Source organism: Indicator indicator, chromosome 12 (genome assembly GCF_027791375.1).
Source record: "Indicator indicator isolate 239-I01 chromosome 12, UM_Iind_1.1, whole genome shotgun sequence".
NCBI lineage: Eukaryota > Metazoa > Chordata > Aves > Piciformes > Indicatoridae > Indicator > Indicator indicator.
Genome location: NC_072021.1, coordinates 4,872,970 through 4,898,682, shown reverse-complemented (window position 1 = coordinate 4,898,682; position 25,713 = coordinate 4,872,970). Strand labels below are relative to the sequence as shown.

At 48.6% G+C, this 25,713-nt stretch overlaps 1 protein-coding gene across 1 annotated transcript in view; it reads left to right on the top strand.

The window, feature by feature from the left end:
* Positions 1–25,713, top strand: part of LOC128970333 (neural-cadherin-like) — a 56,973-nt gene that overhangs the window by 7,173 nt on the left and 24,087 nt on the right. Inside the window, exons 2-16 of the mRNA XM_054385455.1 lie at positions 293–490; positions 1,755–1,980; positions 2,510–2,714; positions 3,433–3,544; positions 7,630–7,879; positions 11,543–11,685; positions 13,518–13,690; positions 14,004–14,172; positions 15,547–15,717; positions 20,506–20,678; positions 20,795–20,962; positions 22,031–22,280; positions 23,856–23,983; positions 24,066–24,252; positions 24,858–25,001. Coding sequence (XP_054241430.1) covers positions 358–490; positions 1,755–1,980; positions 2,510–2,714; positions 3,433–3,544; positions 7,630–7,879; positions 11,543–11,685; positions 13,518–13,690; positions 14,004–14,172; positions 15,547–15,717; positions 20,506–20,678; positions 20,795–20,962; positions 22,031–22,280; positions 23,856–23,983; positions 24,066–24,252; positions 24,858–25,001 — 2,632 coding nt within the window. The 5' untranslated portion in view covers positions 293–357. The remainder of the gene's footprint in view (positions 1–292; positions 491–1,754; positions 1,981–2,509; positions 2,715–3,432; positions 3,545–7,629; positions 7,880–11,542; positions 11,686–13,517; positions 13,691–14,003; positions 14,173–15,546; positions 15,718–20,505; positions 20,679–20,794; positions 20,963–22,030; positions 22,281–23,855; positions 23,984–24,065; positions 24,253–24,857; positions 25,002–25,713) is intronic.

The following is a 25,713-nucleotide window of genomic DNA, read 5'->3' as shown; positions in this document are numbered from 1 at the left end:
TTCCCCCTACTCCTGTCACTATCTGATAGCTTAAAAAGTCCCTCCCCAGCTTTCTTGTAGGCAAAAGGGGAGAACAGCCTCTGCTGTTTGCTTATAAAGGGGAGTTGCAGGCATGGTGGGAATGAAATAACAAAAGATTACACTTTCCAGTGTCCACAACTGGACCTCTCTGGTCCTTGGAGGACTTTCAACTCCATGGTTAAGACATCCCAGTTTTTAAACCCGTAACAAGATGCCAGTGGATGAGATCTTAAACATTTGTGACCATTTGTGAATGCTATCTGTTTTGCAGATCATGACTGGTACCTTTGCCACGTGACACTCCTTGCCCCAGAGGAGGAGGTTCTGTCCTGGGGCATGTATCCATACCCCTACCTGGCACGTGTGGACCCAGATGCTCGAAAAGGCACCCTCATCTACCAGCTTGTTGCATCTTACAGCAACAGTGAGAACAGCAGTGCTGCTGGGATAACTTACACACTCGTTGCAGGTAGGGCTATTCTGAAAAAAAGAAAAAAAACCACAAAAAGATAACATTCTGTTATGTTGCAGATTTTTGACAGGCTCACAGGATGTTAGGGGTTGGAAGGGACCCCAGGAGATCATCGAGTCCAACCCCCGTGCCAGAGCAGGACCAGAGAATCCAGCACAGGATGGTCACACAGGATGTGTCTTGAAATCTCCAGAGAAGGAGACTCCACAACCTCTCTGGGCAGCCTGCTCCAGGGCTCTGTGACCCTCACAGTTGAGGTGGAACCTCCTGTGCTGTAGTTCCTATCCATTGCCTCTTGTCCTATCACAGGGTGCAGCTGAGCAGAGCCTGTCCCCTCCCTCTTGACCCCCAGCCCTCAGATATTGATAGACATTGATCAGATCCCCTCTTAGTCTTCTCTCTCCAGACTAAACAGCCCCAGGGCTCTCAGCCTCTCCTCCCCAGGCAGTGCTCCAGTCCCTTCAGCATCCTTGTAGCCCTTCCTTGGACTCTCTCCAGCAGATCCCTGTCCCTTTTGAACTGGGGAGCCTAAAACTGGATGCAATATTCCTTAAAAGTTCCCATTTTATCATTTCATTAATAGCTTTTCCCCTTGGGAAATCCCTGAGAACAGGTCCAGCGAGTAGGAGCTGAAGGTGCTTGAAGTAAAACAATCATGTGAATGAGAATCTTTCTTGCTGCCATTTCTTTGCTCTGCTTCTATTCTGAAATCAGTTGCAGCTTTGCTGTTAGCTCAAGGCTCCATTTCACAGGATCAGAGGATCACAGGTTGTTAAGGGTTGGAAGGGACCTCTGGAGATCTTCAAGTCCAATCCCCCTGCCAGAGCAGGACCATAGAATCCAGCACAGGTCACACAGGAACACATCCAGATGGGGCTGGAAAGTCTCCAGAGAAGGAGACTCCACAACCTCTCTGGGCAGCCTGTTCCAGTGCTCTGTGACCCTCCCTGTGAAGAAGCTCCTCCTCATGTTGAGGTGGAATCTCCTGTGCTGTAGTTTATATCCCCCCTTGTCCTGTCTCAGGCTGCAACTGAATTTCTCACTTGTGCTTGTCTCTTTCATACTGCTCCAGTCAACAGAGCATGGTGTGAGTGAAAGAGAAGGTGGAGAGTCAAAGTATGTGCAAAGACATAGGTAGATGGTTTGATGTGGGAGAGGGAATTTCACCCCACCACATTACAGCTGACTATAACACAGTGCTGATGCAAACATTCTTACTGTGGGGTATTTTTCAGACCAGCTTTGTGCATGTATTGCTTAGGTGGTGAAGAACGATTCCGAGTAGATAAGGATTCTGGCATCATCATGACCACTGGCTTGCCTTTGACTTGGAACAAGGAGTATGTGGTTACTGTGGAAGCCACTGATGAGCATGGAAACAAAAGCCCCTACGCCTCCGTCTCCATCCTGGCAGGCTCCCGACCTCCACAGTTCACTAACATGTCCTACAGTGTGTTTGTTCCTGAAAACACTCCAGCAGGAGAAATGTAAGTTGTGTTTTGTTAGGTGAGCTCCCTCCCTGCACACAGCTTAATCCACAGATGGCATTGGGTTGAAGGGACTCTCAAAGGGCTTCTGGTCCAAGGCCCTTGCACTCAGCAGGGTCACCTCCAACTAGAGCAGTCTGCACAGGGCCACATCCAGTCTGAGCTTGAGTGTCTCCAGGGATGGGGCCTCAACCACTTCCCTGGGCAGCCTGTTCCAGTATTTCACCACTCTCACTGTGCAGAACTTCCTCCTGATGTCCAACCTAAATCTGCCCTGCTCCAGTTTCAAACCATTGCCCCTCATCCTATCACTCCAAGCCCTTCTAAACGTTCCCTCCCTGGCCTTCCTGTAGGTCCCCTTCAGATCCCTGTAGCACAGGGATTTCCAGTCTGAATACAAAGCTGAGCCCAGTGCTGACAGAGAGGGAGCAATTTACTTTCCTTCATCATCACCTTCCTCTTCCAAGTTGTCAGGAGACAGCTTGTGTTGTTGTTTTGAACCAAGGGATTCTTCTCTCGTTCTTTACAGAGTAGCAGTGGTCGAGGCTGTTTCCTTCCAGAGCCAGCCTCTTTCCTACACTCTGCTGACGAACCCCAGTGGGCTCTTCAGGGTGAAGCAGGAGAGTGGAGAGCTCAGCCTGACCCACCCCGTGGACTACGAGAGTGAGCACCACCTCTACCACCTCCTGCTGAAAGCCATGGAAGTGGAGAGCGCCCTCAGCAGCGTGACTGAGGTACCTGCACCGCTTCACTCCTCCCTGCTGCGCCTGCAGCCCTTGTTACCTCCTCGGTGGGAACAGCTGTGCACACAGATGGCCTAGAGCGCTGGGGAAGGTGCTCCGGAGGGCCGTATGGTGCAGGCAGAAGGCTGGGCTGGGAGCTGGGCTCGGCTCCAGGCTCTGAGCAGGGCTCGGCTCCAGGCTCTGAGCTGGGCTCGGCTCCAGGCTCTGAGCAGGGCTCGGCTCCAGGCTCTGAGCTGGGCTCAGCTCCAGGCTCTGAGCTGGGCTCGGCTCCAGGCTCTGAGCAGGGCTCGGCTCCAGGCTCTGAGCTGGGCTCGGCTCCAGGCTCTGAGCAGGGCTCGGCTCCAGGCTCTGAGCAGGGCTCGGCGCTAGGCTCTGAGCTGGGCTCGGCTCCAGGCTCTGAGCAGGGCTCGGCTCCAGGCTCTGAGCAGGGCTCGGCTCCAGGCTCTGAGCTGGGCTCGGCTCCAGGCTCTGAGCAGGGCTCGGCTCCAGGCTCTGAGCAGGGCTCGGCTCCAGGCTCTGAGCAGGGCTCGGCTCCAGGCTCTGAGCAGGGCTCGGCTCCAGGCTCTGAGCTGGGCTCGGCTCTAGGCTCTGAGCATGGCTCCTCTCTGGGATCTGAGCAGGACTCTGCTCCAGGCTCTGAGGTGGAGATGCATCCTTTTTCCTAAGAACAGAACCCAAAATCCCCTCTCAGCATGTCCTTTTGTTGCAGGTCCTGGTCCATATCACTGATGAAAATGACTGTTTTCCCGAGTTCCAGCACTCCATTTACAGCAGAGACAGCGTTCCTGAAACCATTCCTGTCGGCACATCTCTACTGCAAGGTGAGGGCCATCCTGGTACCTTTTGTTTGCTGCTGGTTTGTGCTGCATGTTGATATTCTGATATAAGATGTGGATGGTAGCTCTCCTGGAGGTCTGCAGGTGGTGTTTAGGTACCCTGAAAGTGGAGTTTTGAATGTCTTCAAGTGAGGACCATTGTGTAGTGCTCAGGGACGGGTCTTATTGTATCCAAAGAGAAAACTCACAGATTGCATTGGGTTGGAAGGGACCCTCAAAGGGCATCTTGCCCAACACCCCTGCAGTCAGCAGGAACACCTCCAACCAGAGCAGACAGAACAGGGACACATCCAGTCTGACCTTGAATGTCTCCAGGGATGGAGCCTCAACCACCTCCCTGGGCAGCCTGTGCAGAACTTCCTCCTGATGTCCAACCTGAATCTGCCCTGCTCCAGTTTCAAACCATTGCCCCTATCCTCACAGGCCCTTCTGAGCAGTCCCTCCCCAGCCTTGCTGTGGGTGCCCTTCTCCAACCTGTTTCACTGGTTGCAGTTAAACGCCTTCAGAGATGTCTGGAGATCTGACATTGTCTGTTGTGATATGCTGCATGCCACAGGAGTGTTCTGCCTCAGACTGGGAGAACACTTAGGGGCTTGCTGTCAGTATTCAAACTGAAATGAGGAGCAGGTCCTGGCATAGTAATGGGAATGTGGGCTGAGACCTTCGTGAGGTTATGAACCATGTGAGGAATGGGTAAGTGCCAAGGCAAGGCTTAGCAAACATTTACATGTCTAAGATGCTGGAAAGCATTAGTGTAAATGTGCTGACTCTGAAGCTACACCATGCAGGTTGCAGAGGTGATAAGCAGCTTTGCTTCCCTTGTGCAGCCACATGCTGATAAGAGGGCTGCAGGAGCTGCCTTCTCTAAACACTTAGCAGAGAGTTCACAGAATCACAGAATGGTCTGGGTTGGAAGGGACCTCCAAAGATCATCCAGTCCAACCCCCTCTGCAGTCAGCAGAGATATCCTTGACCAGATCAGGTTGCCCAGAGCCCTGTTGAGCCTCACCTTGAATATCTCCAGGAGAGTTCAGAGCTTGTTGCAGCTCTTTTTGGTCTGTTTGTTTAATGGCTTTTGGGAAGAAATGAGTTTATTGGAATGATCAGCTCCTAAAATTCCTAAGCATGTGGTGTTCCTTAAAGAAGTAAAGTCTCTCCAGGAGGCTTGTAAAGCTGACCAAAGTCACCCATCTGTGTGGAAAAAAAATTCATGGCCCATGTCCAAAGCAAGCAGGATGGCAAAGCTGTGCAGTTGTATCCTATTTGTTTGTCTTGCTGTGCAAGATGTATTTCAAGGGAAAGAGCCTTCTTAGAAAAGAAATGCAAAGTGGAAGTATAGTGACAGTCAGTGAAAATGGGTGGGTGAGCCCTCACTTGGTGCTGAAGGGCTGAGCAGTACTGCCAGTGGCTGCAAGTGAGCCACGTGTGCTGTCACCTGCACCCTGTGCTGGATGAGTGCTGTGCCAAAGCAAGTAGCATCTCTGGGCAGGGTTACAAAAAAAAGCATCCCTTACCCTGGCTACAGTTCCTTGAGGGGTGGAATATTGCAACCTCAGAATGTTCCACAAGCAAGTTCAAGAGAATCTTTGCTCCTGTCTGGCAGAAATGGACCTTGGGGCTCTCATGGACAAGTGGCTGAACAGGAAGCCAGCAGGGTGCCCAGGTGGCCAAAAAAGCCAATGGCATCCTGGCTGGGATCAGCAATGCTGTGTCCAGCAGGAGCAGGGAGGGGATTTCCTCTGGCACTCAGCTCTTGGGAGGTCACACCTGGAATGTTGTGTCCAGAGAGATGTGGAGGTGCTGGAGCCAGTGCAGAAGAGGGCAAGGAAGCTGTGAAGGGCCTGGAGAAGAAATCTGATGAGGAGCAACTGAATGAGCTGGGGATGGTTAGTGTGAAAGAGAGGAGGCTGAGGGGAGACCTCATTGCTGTCTACAGCTCCCTGAAAGGAGGTTGTGGAGAGGTTGGTGCTGGTCTCTTCTCACAGGTGATTAGTGATAGAACAAGAGGGAATGGCCTCAAGCTGTGACTGGGCAGGTTTAGACTGGACAGTAGGAAGAAGTTTTTCCCAGCAAGAGTGGTCAGGCACTGGAATGAGCTGCTCAGGGAGGTGGTGGAGTCCCCAAGCCTGGATGTGTTTAAAGGTGGTTTGGATGTGGTGCTTGGGGATGTGGTTTAGGGGTGACCCTTGTAGAGTAGGGTCAATGGTTGGACTTGGTGATCCTGAGGGGCCTTTCCAACCTGAATGTTTCTGAGATGGTGTGGCTGACTGGGCTGCTGTCAGTGGCAGTGTGATACAGACCTTTGTTTTAGTTGTCAACCCTTTTTATTTTCACACACTTGAGCCCTGGCTGGGATGGTGTTTGTAGTGCTGATGGGGTGCTAGCTGAGTCAGTCTGTCAGCTCAGCCATTACCAGCAGATTTATGCTCACTGCATGTGCTTTGACACATCTGAATGCAAACTAGCTCCGAGCTGGAAAGCATGGAGGGATGCTCTCAGCAGGGGCTGGCTGCACTCCTGCTGCCAGCAGAGCAAGGATTCATGCTAACGTGCTAGGCTTTGAGCTGGAGTTAGCTGCTTGCACTAAGCTAGCTCACAGCACAGACAGAACCAGCACAGGCAGAGCCAGCACAGCCCTGCATGTGGTTGCTGTATGACCCTTGAAATACCTTTGCAATGCAGATCTATTTGCAGGATGGCATCAGATGGGAGGGCAATGGAATTCCCAGTTGTTCTTGAGAAGCAGGACGTTTTTGTCACGTACAAGTCAGCGTGGTGGTCCCTGTTTGCAAGAAGACATCTAGGGAAAAACAAAGAATGATCTTTAAGCACTTGAAATGTATTTCTGTGAATGGTTACAATGTCTTGGTAACGGCTCTGCAGGTTAGATCAGAACTTTACAAATCAAGTGGGTTTTTGTTTTCTGCATGTCTTTCTGAACCCAGTACTTAACCACTACATTTAGCAGTTTTATGTCACTTTCATTTCAATCTTTCTTGGGTTTTCAATACAAGAGAGTGATCTCTAAGGCCCTGGCTTCTGGAATCTGTAAGGCACCCAAATATTGATTCAGAGCAGTGCTTTGGGAGATGTTAAACAAAATGTTTACAGCTACCTTAAGTGTCCTTTTCAACCAAGATGAATCACTTTCCACGGGCAGAGTTAGAGGTGGGTTGGGGGGGGGGGGGGGGGGGTTGTTGTGGGTTTTTGTTTGTTTGTTTGTGATTTTTTTTTCCTAAGGAGCACAGCATCTCAGTGCATTTTGAAAATGTTTCTCTTCCCCTTTCCTATTTTGAGTTAATGTTCTGGTAGTGGTGGGTGATAGTTTCTTCATCACACTTCGGATGATGCTGTAGCTCCCTGCCAGGGTGTCCAGGCACTGCAATCACTGTTCTGCTTCCAAAAGGCTGCATGCTACCACGATGGCTGCATCTGTATTTTCCTGGTAGAAGAAGGAGTTTGGTTAATGCCAGCATGGACATGAGCTGAAGTCTCATTGTTTGGCTAGAAAAGTGGCAGGGTAATTAAAGAGGTGAGCTCAAAGTCTTTGTTCAGCTGAGCAGATGGGACACAGGAGGTACTGAATAAACACGAGCTGGGGAGGAATGTTTAATGACTCTTTGTACCTTGAAGCCCTAGGTAATTAAAAAGTGCTTTAGCTATAACATAGCTGGGAGCTAATTAAATTTGATGGCATCCCTAGAGAGAGAGAGGACACGATTTATGACTGATAATGTTCTCCCAACATGCATATTGATCCTGGGGTAATTACCAGCGTTGGCTGCTATTTGCACAAAGGGTGCTGCGTAGTGTTGGGATCGCTGCTCTCTTGCTGCATTTGCTCAGCCTGCCTTGCAGGAGGGGAAGTGGTGCTTTGCTTTTCTACTCCCAGCCTCCTGCTGAGTTCTCAGACTCTTACCCCACGCCCCAGGAAACACTTTTATGGAGAAAACAGATTTAGGTGATGTCTGTTCTCCAAACAAAAAGTATCTGAAGCTGACTTGGTTGGAAACAGAGTAACCAATACTCTCCAGCAGCCTGACTGTTGCCTTAACTTTGTTCCCTGGCAGTGCTTGCAACAGATTGCGACTCTGGCTCCAACTCGGAGATCAGTTACTTCATCCAGAGCACTGATTTTTCCATCACACGTCACGGAGTCATCAATTCTAACCAGAGGCTGAACTTTGAGCGAGCAAACCATATGTATGAGTTTGTGGTGATCGCTGTCGACAAAGGGCTGCCCCCGCGGACGGGGACCGCGTCCGTGCGCGTCCGGATGGCCAACCTCAACGACGAGGCTCCTGTCTTCTCCCAGCCTGTGTAAGCCACCCTCAACACTCACTGTGGGGTTTGCACCTTCTCCAAGGAGGGGTGTGTCCAGCAGATCCAGGGAGGTTCTCCTCCCCCTCTACTCTGCCCTGCTGAGACCTCACCTGGAATATTGCATCCAGATCTGGGCTCCCCAGATCAAGAGGGACAGGGATCTGCTGGAGAGAGTCCAAGGGAGGGCTGCAAGGATGCTGAAGGGACTGGAGCACTGCCTGGGGAGGAGAGGCTGAGAGCCCTGGGGCTGTTTAGTGTGGAGAGGAGAAGACTGAGAGGGGATTTAATTAATGTCTATCAATATCTGAGGGCTGGGGGTCAGGAGGGAGGAGACAGGCTCTGCTCAGTTGTGCCCTGTGATAGGACAAGAGCAATGGATGGAAACTACATCACAGAAGGTTCCACTTCAACATGAGGAGGAACTTCTTCACTGTGAGAGTCCCAGAGCACTGGAACAGGCTGCCCAGAGAGGTTGTGGAGTCTCCTTCTCTGGAGACTTTCAAGCCCCATCTGGATGTGTTCCTGTGTGAGGTGTGCTGGATTCTATGCTCCTGCTCTGGCAGGGGGGTTGGACTTGATGATTTCCAAAGGCCACTTCCAACCCCTAACATCCTGTGATCTTCACAGGAGTAACCTTAACAACCCCAGGCTAAATGGTCACTTCTTTTTTTGTAACTGTAAGTACCACAGAATGACACAATGGTAGGGGTTGGAAAGGACCTCTAGAGATCATCCAGTCCAACCCCCCTGCCAGAACAGGATCACCCAGGGCAGGTCACACAGGAACACATCCAGGTGGGTTTTGAAAATCTCTGGAGAAGAAGATTTCACAACCTCTCTGGGCAGCCTGTTCTAAGGCTCTGGCACCCTCACAGTGAAGAAGTATTTTCTCATATTGAGGTGGAATTTCCTGTGGTTGAGCTTACATCCATTGCCCCCTTTTCCTATCCCTTGGGTATCACTGAAGAGAGCCTGGCTCTGTCCTCCTGACAGCCACCCTTCAGATATCTGTAGATATTGCTAAGGTCCCCTCTCAGCCTTAGAGAAAGAGACCAGAATGAATAAAAGCCCTGACTCTATAGGGGATGATTTTCACTGCATTGACTTCTATATACTGTTCAAGTATAAATACATGACAGATACAGATGGTACTTAGCAGGCATCAGCAAACTGCATTATAAACTAAATTCATGAGGTTCAGATAGTTTGAAATTCCTTCTTTCCTTTCCTGAATCATAGAATCATAGAATTGTTAGGGTTGGAAGCGACCTCAAGGATCATCCAGTTCCAACCCCCCTGCCATGGGCAGGGACACCTCACACTACAGCAGGTTGCTCACAGCCACATCCAGCCTGGCTGCAAAAACCTCCAGGCATGAGGCTTCCACCACCTCCCTGGGCAACCTGTGCCAGTGTCTCACCACCCTCATGGGGAAGAATTTCTTCCTAACATCCAATCTGAATCTCCACACTTCTAGTTTTGTTCCATTCTCCCTAATCCTATCACTCCCTGACACCCTCCAAAGTCCCTCCCCAGCTTTCTGTAGCCCCCTGCAGATACTGGAAGGCCACAAGAAGGTCTCCTCAGAGCCTTCTCTTCTCCAGACTGAATAACCCCAACTCTCTGTCTGAACAAATTTAGTATGTTTTTTTTGCCTAAGTTTGAAGGTGGCTATGTTTGTATGAATACCTTAACTTACCCAATCATATGCTAGTTGACATAAATCATCTCTGTGGTATCTGATGCTTTCCATTAGTACATAGAGACATAAGAATCACAGAATCATAGATTGCTTTAAGTAGGAAGGGACCATCAGTGGTCATCTAGTCCAACCATGCTGCAGTAAACAGGGACAGCTTCAACTGGAGCAGTTTGCTCAGAGCCCAGCCTGACCTAGAATGTTTCCAGGGATTGGGCATCTACCACCTCTCTGGGCAACCTGGGACAGTGTCTCACCAACCTCAGTGTAAAAAGATCACAGAATCACAGCATGTTAGGGGTTGGAAGGGACTTCAAAAGATCATCCAGTCCAACCCCCCTGACAGAGCAGGGTTACCTAGGGCAGGTCACACAGGAACACATCCAGGCAGGTTTTGAATATCTCCAGAGAGGAAGACTCCACAACTCCCCTGGGCAGCCTGACCCCGTGTATCTTTCTTGTATGTAGTCTAAATCTCCCCTCTTATAGTTTAAAACCACCCCTCCTTTTCCTGGACAATGAGATTTCAGCATTTTGCATTAGTTGGATCCAGCAAAGCAGAACAGATTTTAAACATTAATTTATTTATTTAAGAAGGACATTGAGACACTTGAACGTGTCCAGAGAAGGGCAATGAGGCTGGGGAGGGGTCTGGAGCACAGCCCTGTGAGGAGAGGCTGAGGGAGCTGGGGGTGTTTAGCCTGGAGAAGAGGAGGCTCAGGGGTGACCTCATTGCTGTCTACAACTACCTGAAGGGAGGTTGTAGCCAGGTGGGGGTTGGTCTCTTCTCCCAGGCAGCCAGCACCAGAACAAGAGGACACAGTCTCAAGCTGCGCCAGGGGAGGTTTAGGCTGGAGGTGAGGAGAAAGTTCTTCACAGAGAGAGTAATTGGCCATGGAATGAGCTGCCCAGGGAGGTGGTGGAGTCACCATCCCTGGAGGTGTTCAGAAAAGGATTGAATGTGGCTCCTGGAGCCATGGTTTAGTTAGTCATGAGGTGCTGGCTGACAGGTTGGACTTGATGATCTCTGAGGTCTTTTCCAACCTTGTTGATTCTATGATTCTCTTTCCTTTGTGAAAACAAGAAGCACTGTATGACAGATATTAGTCCTGTTTCTTACCTTTAGAAGAGAAGTTACCCTTCTTTGCAGTGCAGTGTAGTATGATGCATATTTATGTCTTAAAAAAAAAAAAAATCCTTAGAAATTCCAAATACCAAGCAATGCAGGATTACCACCCTAAAACACAAGGCTGTGGTGGGTTGAAAATTCCCCCCCAACATTAACTTTGCTAGACCAGCTCAGTCTGGAAGCAAACGAAAGCTGTAGTTGCAAACAAATCTACAGTCTACAATGGAATGCAAAGAATATGTATAAAATATACAATATATACAGATATTTGCAACTGATGAACAGCACAAGGACCCCCCTGGCCAAAAAACCAGGGGAGCTGCAACAGCTTCTCCCTCCCTGCTTTCCCCTTACCCTCCTGTACAAAAGGGACAAGAGAGAGAAGCTGAGGTATTAGATTTAGTCAAAATAAAAACGATGCAGCCGAGGTCAAGCAGAAACCAGCAGAAGCACACAGTTAATATCTCCCAACCTGAAGCAAGAAGAGAAGAGAGAAATTATTTTGGGAACCAAATCTTATGGTAGATATCTCTCCAATGGAATTGTTTAGAATTATCTTTATTTTCCTTTTTACACTCAATAGTGATTTTATTTACATTTTACTACTTTCTGCTCAAGATCTGTGAAAAATTTTAAAGGCATAGCCTAAAACTTCCACAAAGCCCTGTGCCAAAGATACTGAGAGTCTGGTTAAAGATTCCATGACTGCACGGCCAAAGCTGGAAAAAAAAATTACATCTACAGTGGATTTGTCATCCTTGGCTGATGGTTAGTATGGTCATGGTTGGCCTGGTGCTGAATGTGCTGCTGTTGCTCCCTTATTGTCCACCAGTTACAGAACTTTCCTGTCAGAAGATGCTGGTCCCAGCACCTTAGTGGCTACCGTTCGGGCGAAGGACCCTGATGGAGATGGCCTGCTCTATCTGATCACAGGAGGCAATGAGGAGGGCAACTTTGAGCTGGATAGTCAGAAAGGTAAGGGAGGAGGTTGTAGAACACTCTTGTTTACTGCCTGATCTGTACTGGCTCAGAAACCATCTGAAAGCACCGCGTTTAAACAATCTGCCAGTGGAGATGCTTTGTGTCGTGGTGAATTAGCTCTTTGAGATGATGGTGATGATGCTCATTCCCCAAATACCAACACCAGTTTGAGGTCCTGGTCCATGCACTGTGCCATTTCAGATGACCGAGTCCTGTGCTTTGCAACCAAAGTACACACTGAACCAGCAATACAGCGGCAGAGAAATGTGATGCTCGCTTGATTTGACTGGTTTGTGCTGCTGCATTTAGTGATGGATAAATTAGGTTAGGCAGATTTGGGAAGAGATCAATGTGGGAAGGATCTTGTGTTCTAGCCAGTCCTCATTGATTAGAGGGGCTAGGGGTGGCTGGACTTCTCTCTTAATAGATAATCCAATAATTGCCATTACTGTGGGTCTGGCACCAGGTGCAAGAGCTGCCTGCCTGCTGTAGAGCTGGCCACATTGGAAAGAAGCAATCAGGTGCATGAATCATAGAATTCTTCCCCTTGACTCTGCTCTACAGAGACCCTAGCTCCAAGCCTGCCCGCAGTTCTGGTGTCCCCAGAAGAAAAAGGACACAGAGCTGTTGAAGTGAGTCCAGAGGAGGCCACAAAGATGATCCAAGGGCTGGAGCAGCTCTGCTGTGAGCACAGGCTGAGGGAGCTGGGGGTGTTCAGCCTGGAGAAGAGAAGACTCTAAGGAGACCTTAGTGCTGCCTTCCAGTACCTAAAGGGATCCTCCAGGAAGGCTGCAGAGGGACTTTTCATGAGGGTGTCTAGAGACAGGGCAAGAGGGAATGGTTTGAAGCTGAGGGAGAGCAGGGTTAGACTGGAGCTGAGGGAGAAGTTCTTCATTCTGAGAGTGGTGAGACTCTGGAATAGGCTGCCTAGGGATATCATGGGTGCTTCCTTCCTGGGGGTGTTTAAGGCCAGGTTGGATGAGGCCTTGAGCAGCCTAGTCTAGTTGAGAGGGATCCCTGCCCGTGGCAGCAGGGGGAGGTTGGAATAGATGATCTCTGAGGTAGAATAGTTTGGTTTATTCATATGCAACATACACAGAGTCTTTGAAATTGCCAGTGATAAATGCACTAAGCTACAGACTAGCTCTGCAGTTCTAAAATACAACTGCAATCACAGGCTCAATCTCCCAGGGAAGCACTCAGCATAGCAGAGGTCACAAATCTTACCAAAATGTTTTTCCTTCTATGGGGGCTGGGAGGAAAATCCATCAATCTGTCCCTGCTGTGTGGCATTGCATTCTTGTTACCCTCCTTTGGACTCACTCCAGCAGCTCCATGTCCCTCTTATGCTGGGGGCAGCAGAGCTGGAGGCAGTGCTGCAGGTGGGGTCTGAGCAGAGCAGAGCAGAGGGGCAGAATCCCCTCCCTGTGCTGCTGCTCTCCCTGCTTTGGATGCAGCTCAGCACACAGCTGCCTGCTGGGCTGTCAGGGACCATTGCTGGCTCATGTTGGGTTTTTCATCAACTGACACCCCAAGTCCTTCTCCTCCAGACTGCTCTTGAGATGCTCCTCACCCCCATTTCTTACCTTTTGCATGACTCTTCTGGTCAGGAGTATTGCAGGTGATAAGTGGAAGAACAGAACACTGGGTCTTTACCTTGCCTCTCCATTCTCCCTGGTGCCACTGGCTCTCCACCCAGCCTCTGTGTCTGCTCTGCTCACCAAGTGTTTATCAGCAATATTGGGCTCTGTAATTTTGCACTGTTTTTGTGCTTCCAGGGTGTGCATACAATAAAATCAAATGACACTTTATGCCTCCCAATTCAGGTCTCATTAGGCTCCGCAGAAGCCCCCCACCCAACCTGAAAAGGCCTCAATACACACTGAACATCACTGCCATAGATGACAATGCCTCGGGGGGACCCACCCCTCTCAGCAGTTTTGCAGAGGTCATTGTGGGAGTTAATGACATCAATAACAACAAGCCTGTCTTCAGAGAGGTAAGATGTCTTTCTGCAGATCTTCTTTGCCCATCCATAACTGGGGTTGTAGGCTCTCCTTGGTGGGCTGAAGGGATTGTGTGTGTGTCTGCAGAGCAGAGTGAATCTGGGAGTGAACATGCAGCCAGCTTTCTTTAAAGCTGAGATGTCAAGTCTTCATTCTCCTTTTTTTTTTTCCTTAAAGCTTGATTTCTTCATGAATAGAAGTAATAGAAGTGATTTGCCTCTGAGTTCTTCTCAGTCATGATGGAAAAAGTATTGATGCTGTGCCTCTGTGTAATATGCAGCATTGGATGTTTGGGTGTATTTTTAGTGTGCTTACTACAGTGACAGCACCTGGGTTCTGGAGAATCAGCCACCAGGCACCTATGTGCTACAGGTAGAAGCCTATGATGCAGACCTTGGCATTAATGGAGAGGTGAAGTACGGGCTCATGCACCGAGATGGAGCTTCCCTAGGCTTCAGCATCGACCCAGACACAGGTCAGTGGCTTTCAGGTTGCTGAGATCCAATGAAAATGGCATGGAATTGTAGTGAAAGTGCCCATGTATTTGTGTGCCCAACTGGGCTCGTGCGTTGTGGTGTAACCTGCAGGGTGAACTGCACCAGCTTGTGGAATAGACACTGAAAAAAATAATCCAGCTGTGTGGATAGCCATGTGCAGAGATTAGTGGTTTAAATGACAAATGATATAGGGAAACAAACCCCAGAAGAAGAGGAAAATTTAAAGCTATTCTGTATCAGTTATATTCCTCTCGGATCAAGTGCAGCTGTAAAAATGCCGAGCAGAAATTGTGACTCTAACAGCTTGAGTTAGTCCTTCCCTTCAGCGTGGCCATGTTTTTTTCTCATCTCATGTACAAATAGGAGGTCCAGTGCCATGCATGTAGAGGCAAAACCCTCATACCAGAAGAGGGCAGCAAGAGTCTTGGAGCATTTCAAGTGAAGGAGTTGTAAAAATTGGTGATGTTTCTATAGTCAAAACAGTAAGATGTGGTATTTGAGTGTCCAGGACTGTGCAGGAGACTGGAAGGACAGAGCAGCAAAATCCTGGGCCCCAGCACTGTAGAGACATAGATCTGTAAGTGGCCTCCAAAAATCCAGTTTAAAGTCTCCCAAACAGAATAAAATACATGGGACAGGGAGAGACCTGATCAGTAGAGAGAAAAAAGCTGCACACTGGGAGAAAATGGTTCCATTTATCAACTGAGCTGTGTGGCTCTATCCTATTTGAATCTATTCAGCAAAGCAGCCTCCAGCTCCCATAGCAGAGATGACTTTGGTTGCATCACTTACACCTTCTATGGTGTGACTCTTCCCCAGAGTAGCAGTGAGCTGGTTTTGAAGTGTTCAGTTAGTTGGACTATTGTTGGAGTAAACCTGAGAGATGCCTTTCAATGAGGAGGAGAAAGTGCTTCTGAGCTACATGAGGAGGACAAAATCCTTTTGGGCTCCATAAGGAGGAAAAAGTGCTTCTGGGCTGCATGAGGAGGACAAAGTCTTTCTGAGCTCCATGAGGAGGAGAAAATCCTTTTGGGCTTCGTGAGGACAAGAAAGTCCTTCTGGGCTCCATGAGGAGGAGAAAATCCTTTTGGGCTCCATGAGAACTGAGGTAACAAGGTGCTCAGAATGAGGGTCCTGCTCAGGGCAGCAGAGGAGAAAGCTGATGCTGCCTGGCAGTGTGCAGCACGTGAGGAGGGCCAGGGCAGTTGGTGCTGGTCTTGCCCCAGGCACTACGGAGCAGGGCGGTTGCGCTGCGAGCAGTTTCATCTCGTGCGTGCGGGAGATGTGCCGGTCCCTTTCTGCATTCCCTCCCAAGGCTGTGCCACGCAGCACAGGAGGTGTCTTGTTCCCAGGAGTCATCAGAAGCACGCAGAGCTTTGACCGGGAGAAGCAGAGGGAGTACAGCCTGTCTGTCACTGCTACTGACCAGGCGCAGGAGCCGCTGATCGGCCTCTGCCAGCTCACCGTCCTCATCGCCGACCTCAACGACAACGACCCCAAGTTTGAGAACAGTCGCTACCAGTGTGAGTGGTCCTTAACTGCCTGTCCCAGCTCTGCAGTGTGAACCTGGTGTTTAGTAGCTCCTTATAACAGTGGTCAGGTTTTTTAGGTGCCCCTTCTTCCTCTGCTCTCAGCTAAGCCACTCAGCACTTTAATTCGTCAGCAGGGGAAACCTGCAGAACCGATCCCTGTGCTCTCTGTGCATTGCAATGCTCTTCAAAACCTTGGCAGTCTTCACTCCTACAGATGAGGCAGATCTGATCCCTTCCCTCTTGTGGTGTTTCCCTGCCCAGGATTTTCTGCACTCTGAATTTTTGCTTGATGTTCCAAAACAAAACAGACAGAGCCCTGGAGCAGGCTGCCCAGAGAGGCTATGGAGTCTCCTTCTCTGGAGACTTTCAAAAGCCACCTGGATGTGTTCCTCTGAGACCCGCCCCAGGTGATCCTGCTCTGACAAGGGAGTTGGACTGGAAGATCTTATGGAAGTCTTTTCCAACCCCTGATGTTCTGTGATTCTATTCTGTGATCCTAGCTGGGAATTCATCTACCCTGACTGGAAAAGCAATTGTCATCAGTGCCTTTTTAACACAACACCTCTGTTCAGAGAGGCTGGGGGGGTATTTAGCTCTTGTCAAACAGACCAAAATCTTCAGCTTCTAGCCTATGTTTGGCTGGGAGCCTTGATGATGCATGTGGGAGAAAACATCTCCATTTGGGAGATGTTTTGTCAGTTTTATGGAAAAATCATGTAGGGCAAAGCAGTGGCTGATGTGATACTAAAGTGAAGATGGCTTTTGAGTAAAGCTGTCTTTAGTTAGCATCACAGAGGCCAGAGGGATTTTATCAGGATTCAAAAAGAGGTTGGATGGATTTTAAAAATCATGGCAAGGGTTTTAAAAATCATGGCAAGGATTTTAAATCATAGAATCAGTCAGGGTTGGAAGGGACCACAAGGATCATCCAGTTCCAACCCCCCTGCCATGGGCAGGGACACCTCACACTACAGCAGGCTGGCCAGAGCCTCATCCAGCCTGGCCTTAAACACCTCCCTGGGCAACCCATTCCAGGATCTCACCATTCTCATGGTGAAGAACTTCTTCCTTAAGTCCAGCCTTTATCTTCCCACTTCCAGCTTTGTTCCATTCCCCCTAGTCCTAGTTCCCCCAATACCCATGGCATGGATTTTAAAAACCAAGGCATGGATTTTAAATCCTGGCATGGATTTTAAATCACATCAGGATTATAACAAGGAGAAGTGATCTGCTTGGAAATACTCTAAAATACTCATCCAAATTTCAGAGTTATGCACAAGGACAGAAAGCAAAATTGCACTTTCCAGAGTATCTTATAGTGACTAACTCCAAGGGCCAAGCTGGTTAAAACGTGCAGGTTGGGAATGGCCATTCCTGCATTCCTACCTGCACATTGGGCCAAAGCAGGGCTTGAGAAGTCAGGTGGGAGTGATCACACTGGAGATCTCACAGCACAGAAGCCCTTGAGTTAAAGGCAATGCCTGTGCAAAGATAAACCTCTCTGCTCTCTCTTCAAACATATCTTTCAGGTGAAACTGCTCAGGATTTTTTTTTTTTAAGTAGAGAAGCTGAGAGGTCACATTTGGTGGCTTTAGAAGTTCTGAGAAATGGGCAAATTTTTTTTTTTATTTTTACCAACACAGAGAACCAGCAAAGGCAGTCATTTGGGATGGGGAAAAGGCAGATAATAAGGTCACTGCAGGCATTGCACTTTCCCAGCATCTCTACATAAGTAATCAATGTTTGCATGTCACAGAATTAAAAATAGCTCCCTCAGCCTGTCCTCGTAGCAGAGATGCTCCAACCTCCTGGTCATTTTCCTCTGGACCCTCTCCATCAGGCCCATGCCCTTCCTATACTGAGGGTTCCAGACCTGCACACAGTGCTCCAGGTGAGGTCTCAGCAGAGCAGAGCAAAGTGTCAGAATCACCTCTCTGGATCTGCCAGCAACACAACTTTTGATGCAGCCCAGGATGTGATTTGCCTTCTGTGCTTCAAGCTCACACTGCCTGCTCATGTTCAGCTTCTCATCCATCAGCACCCCCAAATCCTTTTCCAGAGGGCTGCTTTCTACCTCCTCCTCCCCCAGTCTGTACTGATAGTGAGGATTGTTCCAGCCCAGGTGCAGAACCCTGCCCTTGCTCTTGTTGAACCTCATGAGGCTCACTTGGGTTCACCTCTGCAGCTTGTCCAGGTCCCTCTGGCTGCCATCCTGTCCCTCTGGTGTATCCACAGCACCACTCAGTAATTTTACAATTTTTCTTATAATGTCATTTAACAGGATTTGACTATAAAGACATCCATTTAAACCCCAGAAAAGGATATTTTTACAGCGTTTCTTAGCAATAAATTCCTTTTTCATGAATCTACTTTTAGTGCCAGTGAATCTCTTCTGAGAGCAGCCTTGGATGTTACTGCCATACCAGGGATATGAATCCTGGGCAGCTAAATGCCCTCGGGGGACAAGGGATGATAATTAAAGCTCAAATTTGTGTTCATGGAGCAAACAGTGGTGGTGGTTTTACTGGCACAGACTGTGCATGGCAGGGGAACTGGAACTAGATGGTCCTTGAGGTCCCTTCCAACCTTGACAGCTCGATGATTCTACAATATCAAGGAATAAAACCCAAAGAGAAAACATGACCATTCCACTTCATAGTGTGCCAGCCTGATTGTCCTGCCTCAGAATGCTAAAGGAGACACACAGAAAAGAGATGCAAGACCTGAAACAGCTTCTGAACCAGAAGTGATTAACTGGGTTTGACTGGGTTTTCAAATGAACTGTGACAGCCTCCCCAACGCCAGGGCCATTGCAGCTCACTGAGCTGATGGAGCCTAGCACATGGAAGTGGCTCAAAAACAGAATCACAGAAATCACAGAAACATGCAGGCTGGAAAAGCCCCTCTGGATCACCAAGTCCAACCATTAACCCAACGCTATTCTACAAGGGTCACCCCTAAACCACATCCCCAAGCACCACATCCAAACCACCTTTAAACACATCCAGGCTTGGGGACTCCACCACCTCCCTGGGCAGCTCATTCCAGTGCCTGACCACTCTTGATGGGAAAAACTTCTTCCTACTGTCCAGTCTAAACCTCCCCAGTTGTAGCTTGAGGTCATTCCCTCTTGCTCTATCACTAATCACCTGTGAGAAGAGACCCCTCTGCTCTGCCCTGGTGAGACCTCATCTTGAGTACTGTATTCAGTTTTGGGCCCCCAGATTAGGAGGGACAGGGACCTGCTGGAGAGGGTCCAGCAGAGGGCTCTGAGAACGATTAGGGGACTGGGGCATTGCCTGGGGAGCAGAGGCTGAGGGCCCTTGGGGCTTTTTAGTCTGGAAAAGAGAAGACTGAGAGGGGATTTAATCAATGTTTATAAATATCTGAGGGCTGGTTGTCAGGAAGGAGGGGACAGACTCTGCTCAGTTGCACCCTGGGATAGGACAAGGAGCAATGGATGTAAGCTGCAGCACAGGAGGCTCCACCTCAACACAAGTGGGAACTTCTTCACTGTGAGGGTCCCAGAGCCCTGGAACAGGCTGCCCAGAGAGGTTGTGGAGTCTCCTTCTCTGGAGACTTTCAAGGCCTGTCTGGATGTGTTCTGTGTGACCTGAGCTAGATTGTATGGTCCTGCCCTGGCAGGGGAGGTTGGACTTGATCTGTTTGGGTCCCTTCCAACCCCTGACATCCTGTGACCAGCACCAGCCTCTCCACAATGTCCTTTCAGGGAGTTGTAGACAGAAATGAGGTCTCCCCTCAGCCTCCTCTTCTCCAGACTAAACAGTCCCAGCTCCCTCAGTCACTCCTCATAAGATTTATTCTCCAAAACCCCACCAGGCAAGCACCTATAGCTACTTGAGGAGGAATTGGGACTGGATGACTGAGATGGAGGGAAGAGCACAGTCACTTCAGAGCAATCTAAAGACTGGGGTGTGGAGAAGACCCAGCTGGCAGGGATGCAGTAATGGCCTTATATCAAATTGTGCCTTGCAGAAAGGACAGGAGCAGGAAATGACTGCTCATGATTTCTCATCATTTTGTTGGTGTCCCTGCCAAGAATAAGGCTTTAGGAAGACCAAATGAATTAATCTTCTGTGCAAAAGGTACTTCAACTGTGTGTCTCTGCCACCTGTTTTTTGGATGATGATAATAAAAGCAGGTTCAAAGCAGGATGATTGATCTGTCTAGGCCTAGGAGCACACTGTCTCAGGTGGATTGCTGGGAACAGGGTATGAGACCTAAGGAAAAGGGCACATATAAAATTCTCATTGCAGCCTTGCCCTGGGCAGCTTCTTCAAAACACTGGGGCATTGTGGGTATCTTCATTATGACCTTGAGTCTTCATGCTTTGTGATTGCCTGCTGCCACCACTCACCTTCAGGACTGAGCCCCTTCCCACAAACTTCCTTATGATGCCAGCCTGCTTTTATCAGCATCTGAGCCCAGCGGCTTGGGCTGTGATCTGAGGCAGCAGCTGGACAGCTCTGGGATTTGCTGGCACTGCTGTGAAGGCACAGTGCTGGTGGCAGTGAACTCAGTGAACCTTCTTCACCAGCAGCTCACTTAGCAGCCCAGCACGTCAAGGAAAAGGCAAGGGGAAGCCACAAGAGGGCTGTGGACAGACTGCTAGTGATGATGTATTTTACAACCTGCCTCATTGCAGAAACATTAAATCTCACGTGAAGAGATTGATGTTTTTTTGCAGGAGTGTTGCTCTTACAGACAGCCTGGTAAATCAGAACAAGGCCTGCTGACACCACCTTTGTCTTTTCAAAGACTTCCTCAGTGAAGATACTCCAGTGGGGACAAGTTTCCTGCGTGTGGCAGCTCATGACAGCGACCAAGGTGTGAACGCTGCTGTCACCTATTCAATGTTAGAGCACCAGCCGGAGTACTTCCAGATCCACCCCAGCACAGGCTGGGTGTACGTGAACCGCCTGCTACCCCAGGTAATGGGACTCTGATTGGAACACAGCAACCTCCAACCCCTCTAGCCCACTGCAGAGGGTTAATTGCAGTCTCTTGGAAGGGCTTGCAAATACCCTCTGCCTTCTGCCTGCCACAGGCAACGCGCGTCAGTCGCTATATCGTGGCGACCGACGGAGGGAACAGGAGCAGCACTGTGGAGCTGACAGTCACCATCACCAACGCTCTCAGCCAGCCCCCCCGCTGGGAGCAGAGCAGATACTGGGTAACCATCCCTGAAAACACCATTCGTGACACCAGGATAGTGGTATGTGAGAAGTGCAGTTGCTTCCCTCCCTCTGCTTTTCATCTCAGCAACTTCTCCCTCTGCAGTGCCCTGTCTCTGTGTTCAGAGAGCATGAATGCCCACCCCGCAGCCTGCCCACCCCGCAGCCTGGCTGTGGTGTGCTGTTCCCCCACAAGCCTCCACAGCTGGGCACCCTGGCAGTGCCTGTCAGTGGTACCTGGCACACAACAGGGGCCAATCTCAGCTGGCAGTCATTTTCCCAGTGACTTCTGGAGATAGTCAAGTCCTACATGGATGTGTTCCTGTGTGACCTGCCCTGGGTGACCCTGCTCTGGCAGGGGGGTTGGACTGGATGAGCTTTCAAGGTCCCTTCCAGCCTCTAACATTCTGTGATTCTCACAGCAATAGCTTGCACAGGCAGAGGCTGTGAATGAGAAGCAAGACCCACGCCTTGCCTACATGGGAAGCCTTTGAATGTTGCCATCAAGGGCCAGCTCCTCACTCCTTCGTCCTCAGTGGACTGTGCTGCCTGCCCACAGCTTTTCTCAGTTTAGCACTACAGCATGGAACAGTTGTAGTTTGCTTTGGGCTCTTCCAGCCCGATCCTCTTCCTTTTTAACCTGTGCAGACTCATTCTTTAAGCATATTCTCTGCCATGAGATTCCAGATAATTCCTGCTTTCTTCTCCCTGCACGCTATATCCTAGCACTTGCAAACAATTTGGGTTTTGTCTGTGTCTTGCCTGGTAAAATTTACAATTTAGTGGATAAATGTTCTCATTTTGAATTGCTTTTGTTTTGGAAAAAGGAGAGAGGGGAGGGATTTCCTTTAGCCAGTGCTGCAATCCTTGCTTGACACATTTACAGGCAGGTAAACTTACCGTTAGTTACAGACCTGCACCAAACCTCAATGTTGTGAAATGAAACTCACCTCTGTAAACAGTTTCTCTGTTGTCTGTCCTTGGTGTCATACAGGCAGGTATGTTCTTGGAGAGCATACCTGCAGGTATGTGATTGCCATCAAACTGAACATACCACCCTTGCAAGGCTGTGCTTCATGACCGTGTGTGGTGGCTCTTCTCTTCCTCAGACCATCAAAGCCACATCCCCTCTTGGTGATCCCAGGGTTACCTATAACCTGGAGGAGGGTCAAGTTCCAGAAACTAACATGCCAGTTCGTTTCTATCTGAAGCCAAACAGAGTTGATGGATCTGCTTCTCTTCTAGTCGCTGAACCACTTGACTTTGAGACAACTAAGTTTTTCACCCTGACAGTCCGGGCACAAAACGTAGCCATGACTCCTTTAGCTTCCTTTACCACTGTTTGTGTCAACCTAACAGGTAAGCTCTGCTGCTGTCAGAACAGCTCACCCAGACCAATATTCTTGTTGTTTTTTTGTAGGAAGAAAGCAAACCTTTGAACAACTTCTGTGAAGGCTGTGTTTTGTCTTTGAGTTGGAAAGAATGTAAACACCTTGTAACTGAAGAGAAAGACTAGGCAGAAGCTGACTGGATATGTTGAGAAGCTTGTTTGTCAGTATCAACCTACTGTATGCTTTGCTTGGACCCATGTCAGTGAAAGGATAGCCAATGGGGATGTGACAGCTCTCTATTAGAAAAGTAGAGAAGGTGACTATGTAACAGAATAGGAGGCTTTGGTTTTTGTCTTAAGCTTATGGTTAAGCTCTTGCTTTGCTTTTGCTTGTGCTTAGTACTTTGCTTAGTTACACAGGCGATAAATGCTTTTGCCTTTCACAGTAAGAGTCACAGAATCACAGAATCAACAAGGTTGGAAAAGACCTCAAGGATCACAAAGTCCAACCTGTCACCCAAGACCTCATGACTATCTAAACCATGGCACCAAGTGCCACGTCCAATCCCCTCTTGAACACCTCCAGGGGTGGTGACTCCACCACCTCCCTGGGCAGCACATTCCAATAGCTAACAACTCTCTCCATGAAGAACTTCCTCCTCACCTCAAGCCTAAACTTCTCATCTTGTCTTCACCTGGAAACACCATAACATGCAGCCTGGGAGAAGAACACTACAGCTACAATTCTAATTTTCAGCATAGCTTCATGAATTAAGGTGGCATCCATGCCATGCCAAGCCACCTAAGAATGTTTTGTGTGTCTCTATGCTGCATAAGGAAGTCGTGCAGTCCTTAAAAAGCTTTGTCTGAGACAGTTTCTAAGTGCAAGTGTTGAGTGTGGAAACCTGAGAGTGCAAAAATGGGTTTGGTTTTGTTGGGTTTTTTTGCAACATTAGTGCCTGCTTTTATAAATGTATTTGGAAAGATTTTCTGTTGATAGGAGGAGAAATCTAGTGAATGTCCTCTCCAGGCTATCAAAAGCAGACAAGTAGTACTGGAAATATTCTATGCTACAGAAGGAGAAACAGCTCAGAGAGGCTGGGTTTGTGTTTGATATCTGTTTAAGGAGGGTTGTTACATTCAGAATTTTCTGCTGAAGACTGAGATGAAAATTCTAGGGGGAAAAAAAAAAAAGGCAAAGTTCATCCCAATAGGTGCAATTTTTATCCCTGGAGGTTTTTAAGGCCAGGCTGGATGTGGCTCTGAGCAACCTGAGGTTGAGGTGAGGTGTCATAGACTGGCCCTTCAAAACAAAACACTGATCCTGGTATTGATGGACTTCCTATAAGAAGATCACTGGGTCAAATCATTAGCTAGTATCTTAGTTGAGATTAGGCCACTGTCTCCCAAGGTCTACAAAATGCCTCCTGACAGCTTCCATGGAAATGGTAAGACCCAAAGCAGGATTGTTTCTTCCTGTGAGCAATGTGACTTCTTTCTCCAAGCAAAATTACAACTGTGGAACAAAAGACAGTTAAAAAAAAAACTATTAAAAAAATCTTCAAACACTTTCTTACCATGATCCCCATCACCTCCTTTTGCAGATGTCAATGATAATGTTCCATTCTTCATGTCTTCTAACTACGAGGTGTCTGTGCCAGAGGGAGCTGATGTTGGCACATCTGTGGTTCAGGTGTTAGCTACAGACTTGGATTCTGGCCTACATGGAGAGGTTAGACCTTAGATGCAGTTCTTTTCTTCCCAATGGGCAAGTTTGAGTACTGTAATCATGCTCTTAACTATTTCCTTTTCAGGTTCACTACTTCATATTGAAAGATGCTAGTGAGGATTATCAGTTCTTCACTATTGAGCCTGAGACTGGAGTTATTTCCACCCTTGCATCCTTTGACAGAGAGAAAAGAGCCTCTTATTTGATTGAAGTTCAGTCCCAGGACTCTTCAGAATCTGCTAGACCTGGTGTACGTGGCCAGCCCAACACAGGTAAAAGTAGTAAGGAATTTTACATATTGGGTGAAAGATCACAGAATCACAGAATAGCTTAGGCTGGAAGAGACCTAAGCCTCTTCCAATGGGCAGGGACACCTCTGAACTGGACCAGGTTGCTCAAGGCCCCATCCAGCCTGGCCTTGAACATCTCCACGGAGGGAGCACCTCTCTGGACAACTCTTTCCAGAGTCTTGCCACCCTTCTAGTGAAGAATTTCTTCCTAAGATCCAAACTAAACCTATTCTCCTTCAATTTAAATCCATTTCCCCTTGTTCAGTCCGTGGACACTCTTGTAAAAAGTCCCTCTCCAGCCTGCCTGTAGATTCCGTTCAGGTATTGGAAGGTAGCTATAAAGTCTCACTGGAGTCTTCTCCAGGCTGAACACCCCCAGCTCCCTCAGCCTATCCTCACAGCAGAGGTGTTCCAGCCCCTGGGTCATCTTTGTGGCCCTCCTCTGGACTTGTTACAACAAGATATCAGAGACTGGGTTCCTTAACTCTTCTAGACTTGAAGGGTGTGTGAGCTGCCTGGAGTGTACCACAAGGTGTTCCACCTCTGTCATTTGTAGCCTGCATGTTCCTCTTGCATCTCCTTCTCAGACACAGCCTATGTAAGGATCTTCGTCAGCGATGTGAACGACAACGCTCCGGCATTTCCTCAGCCAGTCTATGAGGTCAGCATAGATGAGGACAGGGATGTTGGAAGTCCTGTTGTGACTGCAACAGCAGATGATGAAGATGAGGGTGAGTGAACCCTGCATGCCTTTTCAAGTCCTCTTCGTATTGCTGCGTGTTGCATGCAGTGCTACTTATTTCACAGGCAAACAAACCTCTGCTCTCAGGAGCTGCAGTCTGAGGCAGCTGTCAAAGTGAGAGGGACATTCGGGGTGCATAGGAGCAGTTTATTGTATTAGGTGCTCAGGTCTGCAGTGCAAATGTTCAGCCAGCTGGCAGTCCCTCAGGGGCAGAATGAAATCACCTGGAGTCACAAGCCTGCTGTAACTTCACAGGAGGTGACACAGAAACTCAAGTCACTCTTGAGCCCAGGCTTGCTTTGTGCTGCCTCCTGTGCTTTCCAGACCTCCCTGAGCACCAGTTTTACTTCATAGAAAGAAAAGCAAACCTGTGTGCTTCATGGTGAGTCAGTGGGTTGAACCAGCCCGTGGGAGAACATGACAAACAGAGGAACATGCAGGATAAATGTGGCCAGAAATGAAAGCAGGAGGAAAAAAAATGGCAAGACAGACTTTTTTTCGGGGGGGGCTCACACTTCCATCAGTTCTGATGGTGTGAAACTGCCCTTGCAGTGTGGTGAGACACCAAGTTTTATTTCCTTTTCAATCAAGTACTCATGAAGCACTAAATTAATAAGAAGAATAAGAAGATTACATGATATATTGTTATTTTATATATTATACAATACAATAATCTGTTATTATAAATATATGTAAATTAT